Source organism: Taeniopygia guttata, chromosome 34 (assembly GCF_048771995.1).
Source record: "Taeniopygia guttata chromosome 34, bTaeGut7.mat, whole genome shotgun sequence".
In the NCBI taxonomy this organism is placed as follows: domain Eukaryota; kingdom Metazoa; phylum Chordata; class Aves; order Passeriformes; family Estrildidae; genus Taeniopygia; species Taeniopygia guttata.
The window spans coordinates 674303-694395 of record NC_133059.1 but is presented as its reverse complement, the minus strand read 5'-3'; the positions used below and the strand labels follow the sequence as shown (position 1 = coordinate 694395).

Here is a 20093-nt window from a genome sequence, read left to right as displayed (position 1 = left end):
GAGCAGAGGATGCTCAGGGCGGGCCTCATCACTCTCTTCAACTCCCTGACTGAGGATGCAGCCAGCTGGGGGTCAGGCTCTTTTCCCAGAAAACAGAGACAGGAAAGGAGAACAAAGCCTTCAGCTGCACCAAGGGAGAGTTAGGTTGGATATTGGGAAATATTCTACACACAAAGTTTGACTGGGAATTCAAATAGGCTGCCCAGGGAGGTGGTTGAGTCACCATCCCTGGAGGTGTTTAAGGAAAGACTGGATGTGGCACTCAGTGCCATGGTCTGGGTGATAAGGTGGTGTTGGGTCCCAGGTTGGACTTGATGCTCTCCAAGGTCTTTTCCAGCCTAGTTGATTCTCTGTGGATTGTGACACTGCAGGGCCCTGGGGAAGCAAGGGGCCTTTGTGGCACTGCGGGGCCTGGTGGCACTAAGAGGACCATGGTGACACTGTGTACGACATGGCACCACAGAGCCAAGGGCCATTGTGACACTGTGGGGCTGAATGGGAGCAAGGAGTGCATTGTGACAGTCTGGGTCCTGGTGGGACCACAGAGGCCACTGTGACCCTGCAGGGCCTTGTAGAACCATGCAGAGCATTCTGACAGAGCAGGACCTCGTGTCACCATGGGGCCATGGTGACACTGCAGGACCCCATGGAACCAAGGGGCCAATGCTGCTCCTCAGGGACTCATGGAATGAAGGAAACATGTTTGACACCGTGGTGGCCCTTGGGACCAAGAGGCCATTGTGACACTGTGGGACCAAGGAGAGCATTGCTGCCCTGCCAGGCCTCATGGAACCAAGGATCCATGGTGACACTGCAGGGCCTTGGGGGACCACAGTGCCATTCTGACGCTGCGGGACCCAAGGGACTTTGTGACACCAAGGGGTCCCATGGAACCAAAGGGACATTGTGACACTGGGAGACCTCATGGAATCATGGAGACCATTGGGACACTCAGGCCACATGGAACCATGGTGACACCAAGTTGTCTGGGAGTGTTGATCTTCTGGAGAGTAAGAGGGCTCTGCACAGGGACTGGACAGGCTGGATCCAGGCCCCAAACCCAACAAGGTGAGGTTTAACAAGTCCAAGTGCCGGGTCCTGAACTTTGGCCACAACAACCCCAGCAGCACCACAGGCTGGGGACAGAGGGGCTGGACAGCAGCCAGGCAGAAAGGGACCTGCAGGGACTGATGGACAGCAGGCTGGACATGAGCCAGCAGTGTGCCCAGGTGGCCAAGAAGGCCAATGGCTCCTGGCCTGGATCAGGAATGGTGTGGCCAGCAGGACCAGGGTAGTGATTCTTCCCCTGTGCTGGGCACTGGTTTGGCAGCACCTCGAGTGCTGTGTCCAGTTCTGAGACCCCAATTTAGGAAGGACATGGAGGGGCTGGAGCATGTCCAGAGAAGGGCAACAAGGCTGGTGAGGTGTGTGGAGCACAATTCCTGTGAGGAGTGGCTGAGGGAGCTGGGGTTGTTTATCTTGGAGAAGAGGAGGCTCAGGGGAGACAAGGCAGTGTCAGGGCACAGGTTGGACTTGATGATCTCCAAGGACTTTTACAACCTTGCTGATTTTGTGATTCTCTGAATCCACCCTTGGAGCAGTTGCAGGAGGAGCCCTGGGCCTCCTCTTCAGAAGCTCCAGCAGCCCAGGTCCCTCAGCTTCTCCTCACAGCCCCAAAGCCCATCCTGTCAGTCCTGCAGAGCCTCTGCAGCTCCTTGCCCAGAACAGGGAGCCCCACAGCCAGACACAGCAGCCCAGATGTGCCCCCCTGGCCTGGGGTGTCTCTGGCAAGGGAGCAGCACCAGGCACTGCAGGAGCCTGCAGACAATTCCTGCAGCACTTGTGGTGAGACAGAGTGAAAATTTAACATGGTATAAATCCATTTAGATTTATGTGAAATGTGCACTTTGAGCTTGCTAAATATGCTGTTTAGTCTGGTGACTGCAGCCCTAGCCATACCACCCCAGCTAAGGAGAAAGAATGCAAATTTCCACACTAAAAGATAAGAGATAAGAAAGACTCCTCGGACCTTGAAACAGACAGGGCAGAGTGACCCAGGAGTTCTTTCTGTACTTTCTGACAAAAACTAGTACAAGTGTAACTATCTGTAAGTGTAATGTGAAATCAGCATAATGAATATGCATTAACCTATTGTGAAATGCTATGCATATGGAAATTAGTGCGGGTAATAAAGAAGGATCAAGAGTTCTCAGGGGGACTCATGTCTATTAAAGGGCAATGAGTCCCAATATGTGTCCACAGTGCTGTGAATAAACATACCCATTCCCTACAAGTCTTAATGGGAATTGTGGGGTTTGATTTTTCATCCATGTTTCAGTTTGATGTATCAATGACATCCTTCTCCACAGCTTTACCAGAGGATTTCAGCCCCAAGATCAAGGGGGGATCTCCTCATCCCTCCCATCTGGGACTCAACTTCCACTTCACTGACCTCAGTGGGTTCATGTTGCTCCTCTGTGTGCCTGCCCTGTGTCCTTTTCTCTCACTGCAGGGAGGGTGGCAGCACTGGCAGAGTCAATATCTGCCCGGGGCTGCAGATGGTTCCGTGAGCCCGGCCGGGCTCGGTCCTTGCGGCCGGAGCTGTTTTCCCATGGAGGTTTCTGCAGCGGCTGCGCTGGGGCTGTGTCAGGCTGGGCCGCGCTGGGGCAGGGCCAGGATCTCAGCAGCCAGGCCAGAAGGCTGAGATGGGGCTGGGCCGGCCTTGGCACCTCTTTGGGGCCAGAGGGGAGAGAGACCCAGCCCGGCTTTCTCATCTTCAACTTGTGTCTGCACAGAGGCACCTGCAGTTTGCTTAGTGGTTTAACAGATTGTCAGCTCTCACAGCTAATTACTGATTATTTTTTTGTCAAAGAAGAAACTTCTAGAAGCTTCTTTCAGGACATCACTTCTGTGATGGAAAACCACCACAGCAGCACAAAGCACAGAGCTCCTTTGTCCATATGTAGTGGTCATGTGCCTGAGGCCTCAAAATCCCACCTTGGGAGATCTCTGGGCCCTCTCCAAGGTGTTTTCAAATGAAAACATTCAGCTCAGAGTCTAAGAAAATCAAAAGGGGACAGGACCAGCCTGATCTGTCTGTCCTTGCTACTTTTGTCTGGGAGCAATCCTTGGATATACAGAATTTGGGAGGCCAAACTAATTTTCGCCATGGACCCTGGACAGAAGGCATGTTCTTTTCCAGAGGAAGGAAGGAAGAGAGCCCCAGTGATTCAAGGGCAGATGAGAGGTGACCACCAGAGGCCATCAAGAGCTGGCAGGTTTTTTTCTGGGAGATACCCTTGCATATAGGAAATATTTTAGGGAGGATACCAGTTTTGACAATGGGCATCTGAAAAGATGGATGGTTCTTTCCCATAGCAAGGAAAGCACATAGCCCCAGTGCTCCAGGAGCTGATGAGAGGCAGCCCTTTGGGAGGCCAAGCCAGCCAGACCTGTTCCACGTTCCCTCGCTTCCATGGGGCCCCACAGTGTCCCAATGGTCCCTTGCTTCCAGGAGGCCCTGAGGTGTCACAATGCCCCCTTGGTGACACGAGGCCCTGAAGGGTCCCAATGGTCTCCATGGTTCCATCAGGCCCCACAGAGCCATAATGGTCTCTGGGTCCATGAAGCCCCGTGGTGTCACCATGGCCCCTTGGTTCCAGGGGCTCCAGTGGTGCCACAATGATCCCCTTGGTTCCATGAGGTGCCCACAGTGTCACAGTGATCTCCATGGGAAGGAAAGAACCGAGCCCCAGTGTGGCAGGGGCAGCCACCAGAGGCCAAGGCCAGCCAGAGTTGATGGTACTGGCAGATTTTGGTTGGGAGCAACCGTTGGATATAGGGAATTTTAGAGGTGGAATCCCACTTTCAGACATGGACACCCGGAGTTGAATGATGTTTTTTTTTTCCAAAGGAAGGAACGCACAGAACACCGGTGTTTGAGGGGCAGATGAAAGGCTGCTGTCAGAGGTCTAGGCCAGCCAGACCTCTTTGCCCTGGTAACTTTTGTCTGAAAGCAACCCTTGGATATAGGGAAATTGGGAGGTGGAACCACAATTTTGGCCATTTCTGTGTAGATAAGAAGGAGAGTTCTTTTCCATAGGAAAGAAAGCACAGAGACCGTGTGTTTGAAAAGCAGAAGAAGAAAGAGGTGGCTCCTGGAAGGCTCAGCCAACCAGACCTGTTCTTCCTGGCATGTTTTGTAATGGAGGAATTTTTGGATACATGGAATTTGGGAGGAGGAATCTCAATTTTGACCACGGTCACCTTGAGAAGGACAACTATTTACATTGGAAGGAAATCACCAAGCCCCAGTGTTTCAAAAGCAGATGAGATGCATCTCTCAAGAGGCCAAGGGCAGCCAGACCTGTCTGTCCTGGCAGCTTTCACTTGGGAGCATTCCTTGGATGTACGGAGTTTTGGAGGAGGAATCCCAGTTTTGGCCCTGGTTCCCTGGAGGAGAAGGACAGTTCTCACCCATAGGAAGAAAAGCCCAGAGCCCCAGGGCTTCAGGGGAGATGAGAAGCAGCCCTCAACATGCCAAGGTCAGCCAGACCTGTCAGGTGGTCCCCAGGAGGCCCAGCCAGCCAGACCTGTTCCATGTTCCCTTGGTTCCATGGACCCCACAGTGTCACAATGGTCTCCTTGGCTCCATGAGGCCCTGGAGTGTCACAATGTTCCCCTTGCTTCTGCAGTGTCACAATGGCCCCGTGCTTCCATGAGGCCTTGCAATGCCACAGTGGCTTTGTGGTTCCACAAAGCCCTGATGTGTCACAATGGCCCCTGGGCTCTGTGTGCCCTCGCTGTGTCACAGCGGCTCCTCTGTGACACTGCGGCTGCACAAGGTCACCATGGACCCTTGGTTCCTTGGGGCCCCTGAGTTCACAGTGGTCTCCTTGATCCCATGAGGCAGCACAGTGTCACAATGGCCCCTTGGTTCCATGAGGTTCCGTAGTGTCACCGTGGTGTCCTTGGACCTGCATTGTCACAACTGACCTGTGGTAATCACATATCCTCTGAGCAGAGAGAGAGATCTCCCAGGATTTTCCTGGGAAGCTGTGAGAAGGTGTGAGAAAGCTCAGAGAAAAGAATGAGAAACAATTCTTATCTTCACCTGCTGCACCTGTTGTGCACATGTGGAATGTGTTATGGAGATTTGTTTATCAAAGGGTGATTTCTAAATTGGCCAATGGTGACGGTGTTTGGATTTCAATTAACCAGTCTGGTCTGTCTGTATCAGACTGTCTGCAAGAGCGATGAGTGTTTCTTAGCAGTATAGTATAGGATAATGTAATAAAGTGATTGATCAGCCTTCTGGAATCATGGAGTCAGTGCTAATTATTACAGGCTGGGGACGCCCTGCTACGATAGTTATCTAAGTCAATCTTCCCTTACCTCTGAATGCTGAACAGAATAGGCTTAACAGGCATAGCAGGAACACCAACCACTGTAGACCCAAAGAGCTGGCTGAGGAGTTGGGAGAAAACTTCCCCTGGTGTCATTTCCTCACAGTAGGTGCCATTATTAAAGTAATTCCAAACACATACAGTTAGTGTGTGGTAGCCTCAAATCCATGTGCCCACCATCCAGTGGAAATTAAAAATCCATGAATTCCTCACCATATTAACCCATCAAACAAATTGACTATCAGCCATATTAGCCATAGTTATAGTATAGGAAAAATGTAGCCACAACAACGTGCCACCCAAACCAGGGAAGGCTAGACCCCTTGGTGACACCTAAAAAGGTTTCTATACCCAGCACACACACAAAAAAAAAAAAGATTATGTTACTCAAGAATTGTTATTTTCATTTCACCATTTTCCTCTTTATGCCCTTGGGCTGCACATTGGGCGCCAAAATTGGTCTTGGTTTGCAAGACAGGTGTCTGCTAGGGAAGGTGGAAAAAAGCTTCCTGTGGAGGTGCCTCCAGCAGGACTCTTGGAAAGCAGCAAGCTGGGCTGGCAGGATGTCTCGGCAGGCCCGGGGTGAGGGGCTCCAAGCAGGGCAGGGAGAGCCCAGCTCAGGATCCTGGACACCAGAGCAGACAGGGATAGGTCTCTCTTTTAGTGGGGCAGGTGTAAATAAGGTCCCAGTTTAGTGGCTGTTCTCACGAGCAGAGGCTCATCCCAGGACAGAAGAAACAGCTCTGGCCCGGGCTGTGGCAGCAGCAGTGGAAACTCCCATCTCCAAGAGCAGCAGCTCCTCCCAAAATAAGGGATCAGCCGATAAACATCAGCCCATGATAAGGAACAAACAGAAAGGAAAAACCCAACCCCCAACACTGGTTTACAATTCCTAATGCTAAGGGAGAATTGTATAAAGTTTTAATTCCACCTTTATAATTGTTTACATACGAGCTCTTGAAATGTCAGGGGTAGGGATTGGAACCTGCTGCTCCAAGGCTCCTCTCACAAAAAGAGGCTTAGAAAGGCTGGTGGTCCTTGGGGGTATTTGGGGATCTATAGGGGCTATTGGGGGTCCTTTTTGTGCCTCCTGACCTGACAGCAGCTTCTCTAATAAACTTTGGCTAAAGCTCCCAGTCTGCCCATGACAGGAGCCCCTGTGAGTGCCTGTGACATCCCGGCTCTTTGGCAGCCTGGGGACACTTAGAAAGTCCCCATGGAACCCCTCTGAGGGCCTGTCAAAAAATCTGATTATTAGTAGGCAAACTGTTGGCTGTTAACCGAAAGGTTGGTGGTTCGAGCCCACCAAGGGATGCCATTTATGTCAGAATCTGTGGTATTTAAATGATCCCAAAATTGTAGAAAGTCCCTGTCTTTGAGCCCCGCTGCCAAAGAAGAAGTCATAATTCATCTGTGCTGTTTTCAAGGTTGTTTATTCTTGCTTATCTATAACATGTTCTGTCTGACCTGAAGTAGACGTTTCTTGCGGGACAACATGCAGGGCTTTGCCCCTCAGTGGGAAGTTACAAACATTATATACCAGAAACTACCTGTGCTATATTTACAATAATGTGCCAATACCTACCACCTGTGTTGAACAGTGTGTCCCCAGCCTAAACCAACAGAAAAATGCCAACACTGCAGTGAAACATGGAAGGCATGAAGAAGACGAAAAAGGACAGGACACACACGATTTCCTCCATCTTGCCTCCTTTGAACCCCTTATCTAGAATCCTAAAATTCTACTTTTGCACCCATGTCACACTAATTATTACTCATATCAAACATTCAGAGCTTGTAATTCATCCTGTAAGATTGAAAACTCTTTTCCATGGACAGAGATCACAGACAGTGTCTCTGGGGGCTCTGTCCAGGGGGGTTCCTGACCCCTGCCAGGGTCCCAGACCTGCCAGGGCAGCCAGAGGGATGCCCTGGATTACCACAGCAAACCTCATCGGGACCCATTGCTATGGTCAGTTTCCATGGCAACCATCACCAGCCCCTGTTGCTATGGTCAGTTTCCATGGAAACCTTCCCCAGCCCCTGTTGCTATGGTCAGTTTCCATGGCAACCATCACCAGCCCCTGTTGCTATGGTCAGTTCCCATGGCAACCATCACCAGCCCCTGTTGCTATGGTCAGTCCCTGGGCAGCTCCATGGAGACCCCATGCCAGGGGTGGTTGCCATGGACACCAGCTCAGGCCTGCAGCCAGAGCCCGTTTCCATGGCAACCATTTCCACTCCCATCCCCAGGGTCATGGGATCCCAGAACCACAGAAGTGGCTGAGCTGGGAGGGACCCATCAGGATCCTCGAGTCCAGCTGCTGGCCCTGCACAGGACACCCCAACACTGCCAGCCTGGGCCTGGCAGCGCTGTCCAAACGCTGCTGGAGCTCAGAGAGCCCTGGAGCTGTGACCCTTCCCTGGGGAGCCTGGGCAGTGCCCCAGCAGCCTCTGGGCAAAAACCTTTCCCCGAGATCCAACCTCAGCCTGACCCGACTCAGCTGCAGCCGCTCCTTCCACTGCTGTCCCTGGGCACCAGAGTGAAGAGGTTCCCTCAGCCCCAGCCAGGGACCCGCTCCCAAGGCTGCTGCCATGGACACCAGGGCTGGCACCAGCTGGGATGCTCGGTTTCCACAGGCCGGGGTTCAGGAATGGGATTCCCCAATTTCCTGCTCCCGCTAAAACCCTGCTGGTGCTCGTTGCCCTCCCACCTTCCACTGAAGGAAAAAAAATGGAAAGATCCTAGGCTGGGATAAGAACAATTTACTGGGAACAGCAACGAGATGAGGAACAAGCAGGAATAGAAAAAATATTGACAACAGAAGGGATAAGAAAAACTATTTACAGGGGAAATTACATCACCATCAATTCTACCTTCCTGGCCACATGTCTCCTCCTGCCTGGAAAGGACACCCTTCTCAGAGAGAGAGAGAGAGAAAGAGTCCCTTTCCTGCCCCTGGCAATGACCTGAGGTGGGAGTGAATGTAGTGACAGGGCCATAGCCAGACCCTCATGTTCTTCAATCCCACATAAGGTCATTGGCAGGGGCAGGAGAAGGTACAGGTGTCTTCCCAGCATGGATCACAGGGAACAGGGATCACCAGGGCTCTTCCCAATGTGGGTTCTTCAATGGGGGGTGAAGCTGAAGCGGTGCACGAAGCTCCTCCTGCAGTTGGGGCACTCACAGGGCTTCCATCACCGGTGGCTCCAGGGGTGTCTGGTCAAGTCAGAGCTCCGGGTGAAGCTCTTCCCACACTGGGGACACTCATAGGGCCTCTCCCCAGTGTGGATGCGCCGGTGCCTTACAAGGGTGGAGTTTTGCTTGAAGCCCTTCCCACAGTCAGAGCAGAGGAAGAGCCGCTCCTCGGTGTGGACCCGCTCATGCAGGAGGAGATTGTAGCTGGTGTGAAACCTCTTCCCACATGTGGGGCACATGTAGGGCCTCTCCCCAGTGTGGATGCGCCGGTGCCTGACAAGGGTGGTGTTGTGCTTGAAGCCCTTCCCGCAGTCAGGGCAGCGGAAGGGCCTCTCATCTGTGTGAATCCGCTGATGTACAAGGAGATTGGAGCTGGTCTGAAACCTCTTCTGACACTCTGGACACTCGTAGGGCCTTTCCCCAGTGTGGATGCGTTGGTGGATGATGAGGTGGGAGCTCCAGCTGAAGCCCTTCCCACACTCCCCACACTCGTAGGGCCATTCCCCAGTGTGGATCATCTGATGTCGTTTCAGACTGTTGCTCTGCCTGAAGCTCTTCCCACACTCCAAGCACTTGTGGGGCTTCTCCCCATCGTGAAGCTTCTCAGGGACCACCAGGTCTGAGCTCTGGCTGAAGCTCTGCCCACCTTCCTGACCCAGAGTGGGCCTTTCCTCCTCAGAGCACCCTGGGCTGGGTTTGCAGCCCCTCCTTGTGTGGGATCTCCGGGGATTTTCCTCCCTGTTGGATTCTTGCGCTGTGGAGTTGCTCAAATCGGCCTCTTCCATGAGATTCTGCTGCAGAGATTTGTCCTTCCTCGTCTCCATCATCAGCTCCTGCTCTGGGGTAGGAAGGACAAGGAGAGGATGGGATTTGCCTCCGTGCCATAGGGCAGGGTAAGGAGATCCCCCCAGTGCATCCCCGGCAGGAGAGCGTCGGCAGCGGGGCTGTCCTGCAGCCGGGGGCTGTGCTGGGCCGGGAGATGGAGCAGGAGAGAGGGGGAAAGGGGCACTGACTTCATCCTCACCTGCCTGGATGTCCCAGGGCGCCTTCCTCTTCCTCACAGCCTCCTCCTCCATTTTGTGAAGATTTGGGTATGGGAAATTCTGTTTTGGGAGGAAAACAAGGGATGAGCACAGTGAGTTTTGTACCGTTTGGAAGGCAAACCAGGGGGAGAGTCTAAGCCAGAATTACAATTGAATAAGAAAATTAAGATCAAGGCAATGATACAGAAACACTGGCTTAATCTGACAGAGTCAGGATATAACCTGACACCCCGTTGGTCAGGGTGGTGGTAACAGTCTGATTAAATAGTGGCTGCAGTCCAGCTGGAGTGATGAACGTGATTCTGTCAAAGCAGTGATCCTGTAGAAGGGTCTGGTCTTCCTCTGAAGGTCCAGTGGTGGTTATGGAGCTCTTGTCCTCTGGGAATCCAGTAGGCAAGGTGGTCGTGGTGTTGCAAGGGTGAGATTATATCCAGGTAGGAATGCTTGGTTCCTCCCCCTGGGCGGAGCATCCCACAATGGGATGATGTAATTTTATCAGTCCTGCAGTGACACTCAATGGCCCATTAACAGAAGATGGCCCCTGGAGGGCGTTATCAGGGCTGAGCCATGGAAGAGATAAAGAACACTGCCCCACCTGTTGATAACAGTTTATGGAGATGGTGACTGAAAACACTTTTGGTTACATCTGACACTGTAACCTGAAACAGTGAGGCAATCCCTGCTCGGGGTGGGGGGTGAACACCACCCCCCTTACCCAAACTGGCTCAGGTGTAAAACCCCCAACCTTGGGAAGGCCACACACACAGGGGACAATGTCACACTTGCCCCACCCCAGGGTGATCTCTGTCCCTGTCACTCCCTTGCTCTCCCCCCTTTTCTCTTTCTTTCCATGTCTCTCTCTACCTCACTTTTACTGTTCAATAAAATCCACTTAAATTTGGTGACCTTTGCACCTTAATTGGGGCAGAGGCATCTCTCTAAAAATTTTATTAACCAGATTGAGACATTATTTTGCACACTGAGTTCAGGGCACTGCTGTCTGACCCCAAGTGCCTTTGACAACAGCATGGGTCCCTCCTCTGAGGAGGTTCTGCCTCTTTCTGGAGGAACTCTTAGAAACTTGGATGCAGCTTCCTCTGAGTGACTTTTGGGAGAACTTATGAGGAAAATAGCTGTTGTGGGTGGCCAATGTAAAGAAAATATATTCCTGTCCTTCCCTGAAAAGTTCGTTAAAGTCACTGGAGGAAAGGGAGCAAATCATACCAGTGAGACTGACCAGGATCAGTCACCCCAAGGTGAGGAACACAAGGCTACTAAAGTCCTACAAGAAGCCCAGCTCAAGTAGCTAAACTCCCGAATAATTAATGAATTCACAGGCTTGGGGGCTTTGCCAAATATGAGAATAATTATTTTCTTCGTTCCCGTCACCTTTGTGACAGCTCCACAGACCTTTCCCTTCCTTTTAATAATCTGTATTGGGCCAAATTTCCATGTTTCTTTTTTGGAACCTGCCAGCATCTGAGTTGGAGCTGTGCTGGAACTGATGAAACTTGGATTTGCCACAGAATTGCTTCTGCTGCTGGTTTATTAATGTTTGGGATTTGTCTGTGTTTCCATCACAAGTGACTTGTGGGAAGAGCAAATCTTCCTCAAGGCATTTTATGTAGGGTTAAGTTTAATTTCTGCTGAGTTTGTTTTGTCTTGTGCCCAGGGGATGCTCAAGGGATTTCTGGTTTTGGTTTGGCCCTAATTTTCTTCTGATTTGTCTTTATCACTTAAAAACACCTGAAAAATGACTAAAAAGAGTATTGACCAGGGATATCAAAAGTCCCACCATTTAACAGGTATTTGAGGTGGAATTTATGGTTTGGGAATGTATTCTGGAGGATTTGTGGGTTCTTGGGGGATATCTGGTAGTATTCTCCATATCTTTGCACTCCAAATGCCAAGGTGGATTGCTCTGTCACTTCAAAATGATTCAATCCGACTTGAAACCCCTTAATCTTACCCCAAAATGGCTCAATCCCACCTCAAAATGGCTGGCTCCCACCTCAGTCCCATGCCAAAATTACTCAATTCCACATCCTCTAGGGTGAGATGGGCTTGGGAGGTGACTGGGAGAAGTAAGATCCAAATTTGAGGTTGTGGGGTCAGGATTGTGTGGGGCTGGGTGGGTGTGATTTATTTTGATAATAAATAAAACTATCAGAATTATTGATTTCTGTCCCATTCATTTTCTGTCAGTTCTGGTTTGCTTTTCAGAGTGCCGCCTTCTCAGCTGATTTTGTTTGTGACCTCCTGTCCCAGACTGAAAAGCAAGATGTGTTCTATTTGCCATCTGTATGGCAGTTGTGCTGTGTTAAGTGGGCAGTCTTTCCCTATCTCTTCCACAATCAATCCTCCCTCAGGGGGGACATCTGCTGATAATGGGCTATTGAATGTCACTGCATGACTGATAAGAACTGTAACATCCCATTGTGAGATGTTCCACCCAGAAGGAGGAGCCAAGCATTCCTACCTGCATCTAGTCTTGAGATTCTGGCCCACCAACACAGCTTTTTCTGGGCTGGATTTCTCAGAGGAACATCTGCCTCTTCCTCTTCAGAAGAAGACACCCTTTTCTACAGGATCACTTCTCCAACAGAACCACACCTGACACTGCAGGAGGACTGCAGCCACAATTCCAATTGGACTGCGGCCAACACCCTGTCCAACAGTGTGTCAGGTTGTATTCTGGCTCTCTCAGTGTTGTTTTGGTTCACTGAATTGTTCATATTTTCATTTTCTTTCCTAATAAAAAGCTGTCATTCCTGCTCCCATATTTTTACCTGAGAGCCCCCCTTAATTTCAAATTTATAACAATTCAGAAAGAGAGTCTGCATTTTTCTATTTCAGGAGAGGGTCCTGCCTTCCTTAGCAGACACCTGTCATTCCAAACCAAAACACCTCCTTTCTCTCCTGCCTTCCTTTGCCTGCTCTGTTTCTTTCTCTCTGTGTCTCCCTTGACCCAGGGCAGCTCCCACCAAAGACCCTGTCCTGATTTAATTCCCAATCCATGAGCTACGACAACCACGGGTGAAGTTATGAAGGCTGGCAGTGAAACGTCCCTGTAGGATCCTGCTGCACTTGGCTTTTGGCTCTTCCATAAGAGCTTTTCCTTCAAGGGCAGGAACATCTTTTCCTGGCTGGGAACTGGAATTCCAGCCCCTGGGAGTGTGTGCCATGGATCCCAGAGGGGCATTCCCGAGGCTCCCAGGGTGCTGCTCCTGCCGTGCCTCCCAAGGAGCTGTGCAGGGCACGGGACAAGGTGCAGCAGCTGTGTTGGTGCTGCAGTGCCACAACAGCCCCTGGTTCCAGGAGTTTCTGCACTGCCAACAGCGGTTCCTGGGTTCCATGATGCCCTGCTGTGTCCCCATGGATATTTGGTGTCATGAAGTTCTTCAGTGTCACAATGGCCACCTCGCTCCATGAGCTTCCGCAGTGTCCAAATGGCCTCCTTGGATGGGCAGTGTCACCATGGACCATTGGCTCCTTGCAGCCCCGCTGGGTCACCATGGACTCCTTGGTTCCATGAGGTTCTGGGGGTGTCTCCATGGTCTCCTTGGATCCACAGTGCCACAATGGACCACTGGATCCACGTGGCCCTGCTGTGTCACCATGGCCCTTTGGTTACGTGGGACCCCAGGGTCACAATTGACTCTTTGCTTTGTCATCCTATGGGAGAGAACTGTCCTTCTTCTCCCGGGGCCTACGGTCAAAACCGGGATTCCTTCCCCAAATTTCCTTATATGCAAAGATTTTTCCCCGATGAAATCTGCGAATAGAAACAGGTCGGGCTGCCTTGGCCACCCAGGGGCCACCTCTCATCTGCCTTTCAGACACTGAGTCCGTGTGCTTTTCTTGCTTAAAAAGCATCCATCTCGACCAGGCACCCATGGCCAAAATTTGGGATCTCCCTCCCAAATTCCCTATATACAATTATAGCTCCCAGAAAAATGATGCCAGGAATCACAAGTCTGGTTGGCCTTGGCTTCCTGAGGTCTGGCACTCATGTTCCTCTGAAACACTGGGGCTCTGTGCTTTCCTTCCTAATGAAAAGAACTCTTCTTCCTGTCCAGGCACCCATGGCTAAGCCTGGGATTCCACCTCCAAAACTCAGTACATCAAAGGATTGCTCCCAAGTGAAAGCTGCCAGGACGGACAGGTCTGGCTGCCTTTGGCCTCTGGGGGGCTCCTTCTCATCAGCTTTTGAAATACTGGAGCTCAGTGCTTTCCTTCTAATGGAAAAGAACCTTCTTTTTTCTAAAGGTGTCCGTGGTCAAAACTGACATTCTTCATCCCAAATTCCATATATCCAAGGATTACTCCATGACAGGAGTTTCCAGGAGAAACAGGTCTGGCTGGCTTGGCCTCACAGGAGCCACTTCCTCTCCTCTCCTCTCCTCTCCTCTCCTCTCCTCTCCTCTCCTCTCCTCTCCTCTCCTCTCCTCTCCTCTCCTCTCCTCTCCTCTCCTCTCCTCTCCTCTCCTCTCCTCTCCTCTCCTCTCCTCTCCTCTCCTCTCCTCTCCTCTCCTCTCCTCTCCTCTCCTCTCCTCTCCTCTCCTCTCCTCTCCTCTCCTCTCCTCTCCTCTCCTCTCCTCTCCTCTCCTCTCCTCTCCTCTCCTCTCCTCTCCTCTCCTCTCCTCTCCTCTCCTCTCCTCTCCTCTCCCCTCCCCTCCCCTCCCCTCCCCTCCCCTCCCCTCCCCTCCCCTCCTCTCCCTTAAAAACACTTGCCCTCTGTGCTTTCCTTCTTATACAAAAAACCATCCTTATGTACGGAGAAATGGCAGAAACTGGGATTCCACCTCCCAGATTCCCTATATCCAAGGGTTGCTTTCAGACAAAAGCTACCAGGACAGAGAGGTGTGGCTGCCTTAGGCCTCTGGTGGCCGCCATTTATCTGCCCCTCAAACACCGGTGTTCCATGCTTTTCTTCCTATGGAAAAGGACCGTCCTTCTCCCCCAGATGTCCATGTCTGAAAGTGGGATTCCACCTCTACAATTCCCTATATCCAATGGTTGCTCCCAGCCAAAAATCTGCCAGTACCATCAAGTCTGGCTGGCCTTGGCCTCTGGTGGCTGCCCCTGCCACGCTGGGGCTCGGTTCTTTCCTTCCCATGGAGATCCCTGTGACACTGTGGGCACCTCATGGAACCAAGGGGATCATTGTGGCACCACTGGAGCCCATGGAACCAAGGGGCCATGGTGACACCGCGGGGCTTCATGGACCCAGAGACCATTATGGCTCTGTGGGGCCTGATGGAACCATGGAGACCATTCCGACCCTTCAGGGCCTGGTGTCACCAAGGGGGCATTGTGACACCTCAGGGCCTCCTGGAAGCGAGGGACCATCGGGACACTGTGGGGCCCCATGGAAGCGAGGGAACATGGAACAGGTCTGGGTGGCTTGGCCTCCCAGGGGCCACCTGACAGGTCTGGCTGATATTAGAATGCCAAGGGCTGCTTCTCATCAGCTCCTGGAGCACAGGGGGTCTTGTGCTTTCCTTTCTATGGAAAAAAACATTTCCTCTTTTCAGATGCTCATTGCCAAAACTGGAATTCTCCCTAAAAAATTCCTATATGCAAGGGTATGTCTCAGAACAAAATCTGGCTGCTCTGGTTGGCATCTGGTGGTCACCTCTCATCCCTCCAGGAAACATTGGCGCTCTCTTCCTTCATTCCTGTGGAAAAGAACCGGCTTTCATGTCCAGGGCCCATGGCCAAAATTAGAATTTGGCCTCCCAGTTTCTGTATATCCAAGGATTGCTCCCAGACAAAAGTAGCCAGGACAGACAGGTCAGGCTGGTCCTGTCCTCTGGTGTTTTTCTTAGACTCTGAGATGAATGTTTTCATTTGAAAACACCTTGGAGAGGGCCCAGAGATCTCCCAATGAGGGGTTCTGAGGCCTCAGGCACATGACCACTACATATGGACAAAGGAGCTCTGTGCTCTGTGCTGCTGTGGTGGTTTTCCATCATGGAAGTGATGTCCTGAGAGAAGCTTCTAGAAGTTTCCTCTTTGACAAAAAAACAATCAGTAATTAGCTTTGAGAATTGACAATCTGTTAAACCACTAAGGAAACTGCCCACGCCCCTGCCGGGCAGGGCAGGGGAGGCCGCGGGGCCGAGGCCGAGCCGTGGCTGCGGGTGCTGACATCTGGCCGCTGCCGAGCCCTGCCCCGCCGCCAGCCCGGGCCCAGCCGGGATCCGCCGGGCCCCAGGAGCAGCCCCGGGCCGGGCCGGCTCGGCCGAGGCTCTGCCGCCCTTGGGCTTCGCCCGCAGCCAGCGGGCAGGGGAGGAGAAGCCATCGGCCCCGGCCGTGCTGCTGCTGGGCTCTGGCCTGGCTGCTGAGATCCTGGCCCTGCCCCAGCGCGGCCCAGCCTGACACAGCCCCAGCGCAGCCGCTGCAGAAACCTCCATGGGAAAACAGCTCCGGCCGCAAGGACCGAGCCCGGCCGGGCTCACGCAACCATCTGCAGCCCCGGGCAGATATTGACTCTGCCAGTGCTGCCATCCTCCCTGCAGTGAGAGAAAAGGACACAGGGCAGGCACACAGAAGACACCGAGGTCACTGAAGAGGAAGTTGAGTCCCAGATGGGAGGGATGAGGAGATGCCTTGATCTTGGGGCTGACATCCTCTGGTAAAGCTGTGGAGAAGGATGTCATTGATACATCAGACTCTCTTTTTCCGTATAATGCATTGAAAAATATGCGGAGATTATTTGTTTCAGTAAAGGCCTCCACACTAAAGTAAGTAAACTCTGAAGTAGTCGTGATCCCAGAGAAGTTTGAAAAGAAAGAATAATGAGACCCTGTTCCCTTAGTGAGAGAACACATCTCAGAGATTGTTCCCAGAGATGAAGATGATTTCAGAAACAGGTGAAGAGAACCTTTGCTTTTAAACAGCCCATCTTTAAACTAATACCCCATAAGTTAACATGGGCTATAAACACAGCTGTGGGAAAAGCTGTGAAAAAAATGGGAGACACTGTACAATTACAAATTTTTCCAGGCAGCTGCTATTCGTGGAAGTGAAAAGCCATGACATAAGTGTTTTCTTGTGGATAAGTCACCATAATTCTAATAAGAGGAACTACTCTCCCTAAGTAAACTGACAGAAAATTTTAGGTTTGGTGTTTTTATATTGTCAGGTTGTATGGAGAGGGGAAGTGTTCTGAAAGATTTGTTCTGTTGTATTACTCTTTCTTTTAGTTACCATTGATAAACTTTTCTTTCAAAGTTTAAACTTTTCTTTTAAAGTTCTGAGCCTACTTTGACTTTCTCCTAATCCTATCTCAGAGCAGTAAATGAGTAAGTATATTCTAGTATGTGCACTGGTAATCAAGCAACACTGAACGCACCACACTCATTAATGCATTGGCCAAGAAATCCCAAAATGGTGAACCAAAACCACTACTGAAACTTCCTGTTGAACTGCCCCAGACCAGAGGGAAAACAAGGCAGAGCAATGGTTTGTCAGGACTTGCTTGATCCTAATGAGCCCTGAGGTGCATTTGGAGCTGAGCCCTGGAACCTCAGGGCCTGAGAGGAGATTGCACAAACCTTTCCAGGGGTCAAAGTCAAGAGAAAACACCAAAAGTGTCTCGAGGTGTTAATGAGACCCACCGAGGTCCATCCCCAACACAGGCTCCTCATGGACTCCTTGGAGGAGAGAATTGGAGGCCAGGATGGCACAAAAACCTCTCAGATACACTAAGTGTGGAAAGGAGAATCCAAAGTACCTTAAAAACTTTGAGTATCTTAAAGTATTAATGATCCCCACTGAGTGTCAGCACAAAGCTCTCAAGGGACTCATTAAAGCAGATAATTGGGGCCATGATTGCACAAACATTTCACAGAGTCTGGATCAAATGGGAAACACCAAGTACCTTAAAAGAACTGAAGTACCTTGAAGCATTAATGAGCCCCACTGAGTGTTGTTACAGACAAAGCCTCTCCAGGGACTAATTAAAGCAGATAATTGGAGGCCATGATTGCACAAACCTCTCAGAGACTGCAAGGCAAAAGCAAAGCCCAAAGTCCTTTGAAGAACCTGCAGTCCCTGGGAGCATGAAGGAGCCCCCAGGGCCATTCCTGACCAAGGCTCCCCAGGGACTCCTTCCAGCAGATCCTTGAGGCCACTGGGATGTGGGCTAGGGGGGGATGCTGAGGGCAGGACCAGGGGGTGACAGTGCCCAGCCTGCCTGGGCTGTGCCAGGAGGCCCCAGGGCCTCAGGACAAGGTGTCTCCTCACAGCCCTTGGTGGCACAGACCCTGCTGTGCCCCAGGGCACCAAGACTTGGCTTCTCTTTGTCCCCACCTGTCATCAGTGCCTCCAGTTCTCTGCTCTGCCTGGGGCCTGGGGACACTTTCTCAGTCGTGTCCCTCAGTGGGACCCATTAAAAGTCCAAGAAACTTTGGAGTTGGATTCTGACTTGGAGTTCTGGAGAGGTTTCTGCAGCTCCCTCTCAGGGCCTGATGTTCAGGGCCTGAGCACAAAGCCCCAGAGGGTCATTAAAGTCCTTGTGCTGTGTCTGTGCTGCTGAGCTGGGCCGGGCTCCTGGCACAGAGGGTGATCCTGGTAACCAAGCAGAGCTTCAAAAGCACATTTCTCTTGCTGAGCAGCTCTTCTCCCAGCCCAGCAGGGCTGGGGCACTGCCTGCAGCCAGCCTGGGCACAGCACAGAGGCACAGAGAGCTTCAATCAGTCAGGGCTGGGAAGGGGCTGAGAAGTGCCTGGGGCAGAATCACTGCCAGCCCTTGGCACAGGAACCTCTGGCTGCAGGACAATGCAGCTGCAGCTCCTGGAGAGATCTCCTAAAGCTGGAACATCCCAATGCCCACAGACCCTGTGAGTGCAACTCTGAGTATTTCTGGTGCAGGGCAGGTGAAATGCTCATGAAGCTCTGACATGGTGAGGGGTTCTTATCAGTCATAGAATATTCCCAACACAAGGATTTTGATAAAAATGAGGAAATTTCCTAAGACTTTGTATTCAGTTTCCTACTATTGGAGAGTGGCAGGGATGGGGGGACAAATATTAAAGGTGTTTTGAATTTTGACAAGCACCTGAGATATCTGAATTGTTATTTTAGTAATCAATAGGGTCACAGCAGATGCCTAATGTGCTTGCAGCCACTCTGCCCATGGACAGCACCAGCATCACCTCTGCTGGAGCCATCAGGCTCAGTCTGAGCTCTCCTTTTTCCAAGCTGCAAACAGAACCTGCCCTCAGCCAGTGCCCTGCAAACAGGCAGGGTTCTGTCAGGCCAAGGAGAGTGCACAGAGATTTGGGGTCTGGGAGTGCTGGCACAGAGAGATCAGGCACAGGGAAACACCTGCAGGAGGAAAATCTCCTGGAAGCAGAGAGAAGATCAGGGAAGGAGCGAAAACAAAACCCAGAAATGCTGAGGCAGGGAGAGTTTAGAGATGCCCAGAGGATCCCCTCCAGTGCAGCCCCTCCCTCTGCACAAGCCCCCTCCCTCCTGTCCCCCAGCCAAGCCTCTGCCCTCAGGGCCGGGGCTCCAAGGTGTGCAGCCCCTCCTGCGCAGGCAGAGCTGCAGCAGAGCCGTGGGGCAGCTCTGCAGCCCCGGGCCCAGTTCCCTCTGCAGAGCACAGGGCTGGGAGCAGCTGCCCGGCACTGGGGGCTCTGGCAGGGGGCACAGCTGGCTCAGGGTGACACAGCTGTCCCCAGTGCCCGGCTCTGGGCAATGCTGGCAGTGCAGCCAGGGAAGGAGCTGTGTGTCCCTTCATCCAGTGCCATCAGAAGGACACTTGGGAGTCTCCCTGAGATTTCAGTCCAAGCTGATATCTTCAATGCAGGGTGCAAACCTATCCTAGAGCATAGCTGAGTTATAAGATTGATGGGGAAAGGCAGAGGTGTTTTGACACTGAAAATGCTGCTGGGTTGGTGAAATGAGCAATGTGAGTCCTTGGCTCCAAATGTGGAGCTGGGCTATGGTGGATCCATCTGTCTCAGCTGTACCTGGGGGTTTGTAAGAGAAACATGGGAGTGTGAGCATCCTTAATTTGAGAAAATGAAAGCCCAGAGAAACTCCAAGCAGAATGAAGTGACAGACCATGTCTCCCCAGTCTCCACTCATCCTGTAGCCTCAGGGAACGAACTCTGTTCTCCTGGAGGGCAGCAGAAATGCTGGGCGTTTCTGATATCCAAGAATAGCAGGAGAGACATAGGGGGAGCTTAAAATGAAAACCTCTAAGCTCTTAAACACAGAAGAATATCCTTGTGTGTCACAGAGGAGGGTGTATGGGAAATGGCTTTGATTTTGGTTACAGGTAACTCCTCCAAAACTTAACTATCCTTTTCTATGAACAGGTGCCCATGTGCAGCCACAGCAAATGTCCAACAGCAGCTCCATCAGCCACTTCCTCCTGCTGGCACTGGCAGACACGCGGCAGCTGCAGCTCCTGCACTTCTGCCTCTTCCT

The 20093-nt window shown here is 51.7% G+C and overlaps 1 protein-coding gene across 1 annotated transcript in view; it reads right to left on the bottom strand.

The window, feature by feature from the left end:
• Window positions 1-20093, bottom strand: part of LOC121468955 (uncharacterized) — a 2238800-nt gene that overhangs the window by 2018195 nt on the left and 200512 nt on the right. Inside the window, 1 exon segment of the mRNA XM_072920965.1 lies at window positions 8989-9203. Coding sequence (XP_072777066.1) covers window positions 8989-9203 — 215 coding nt within the window.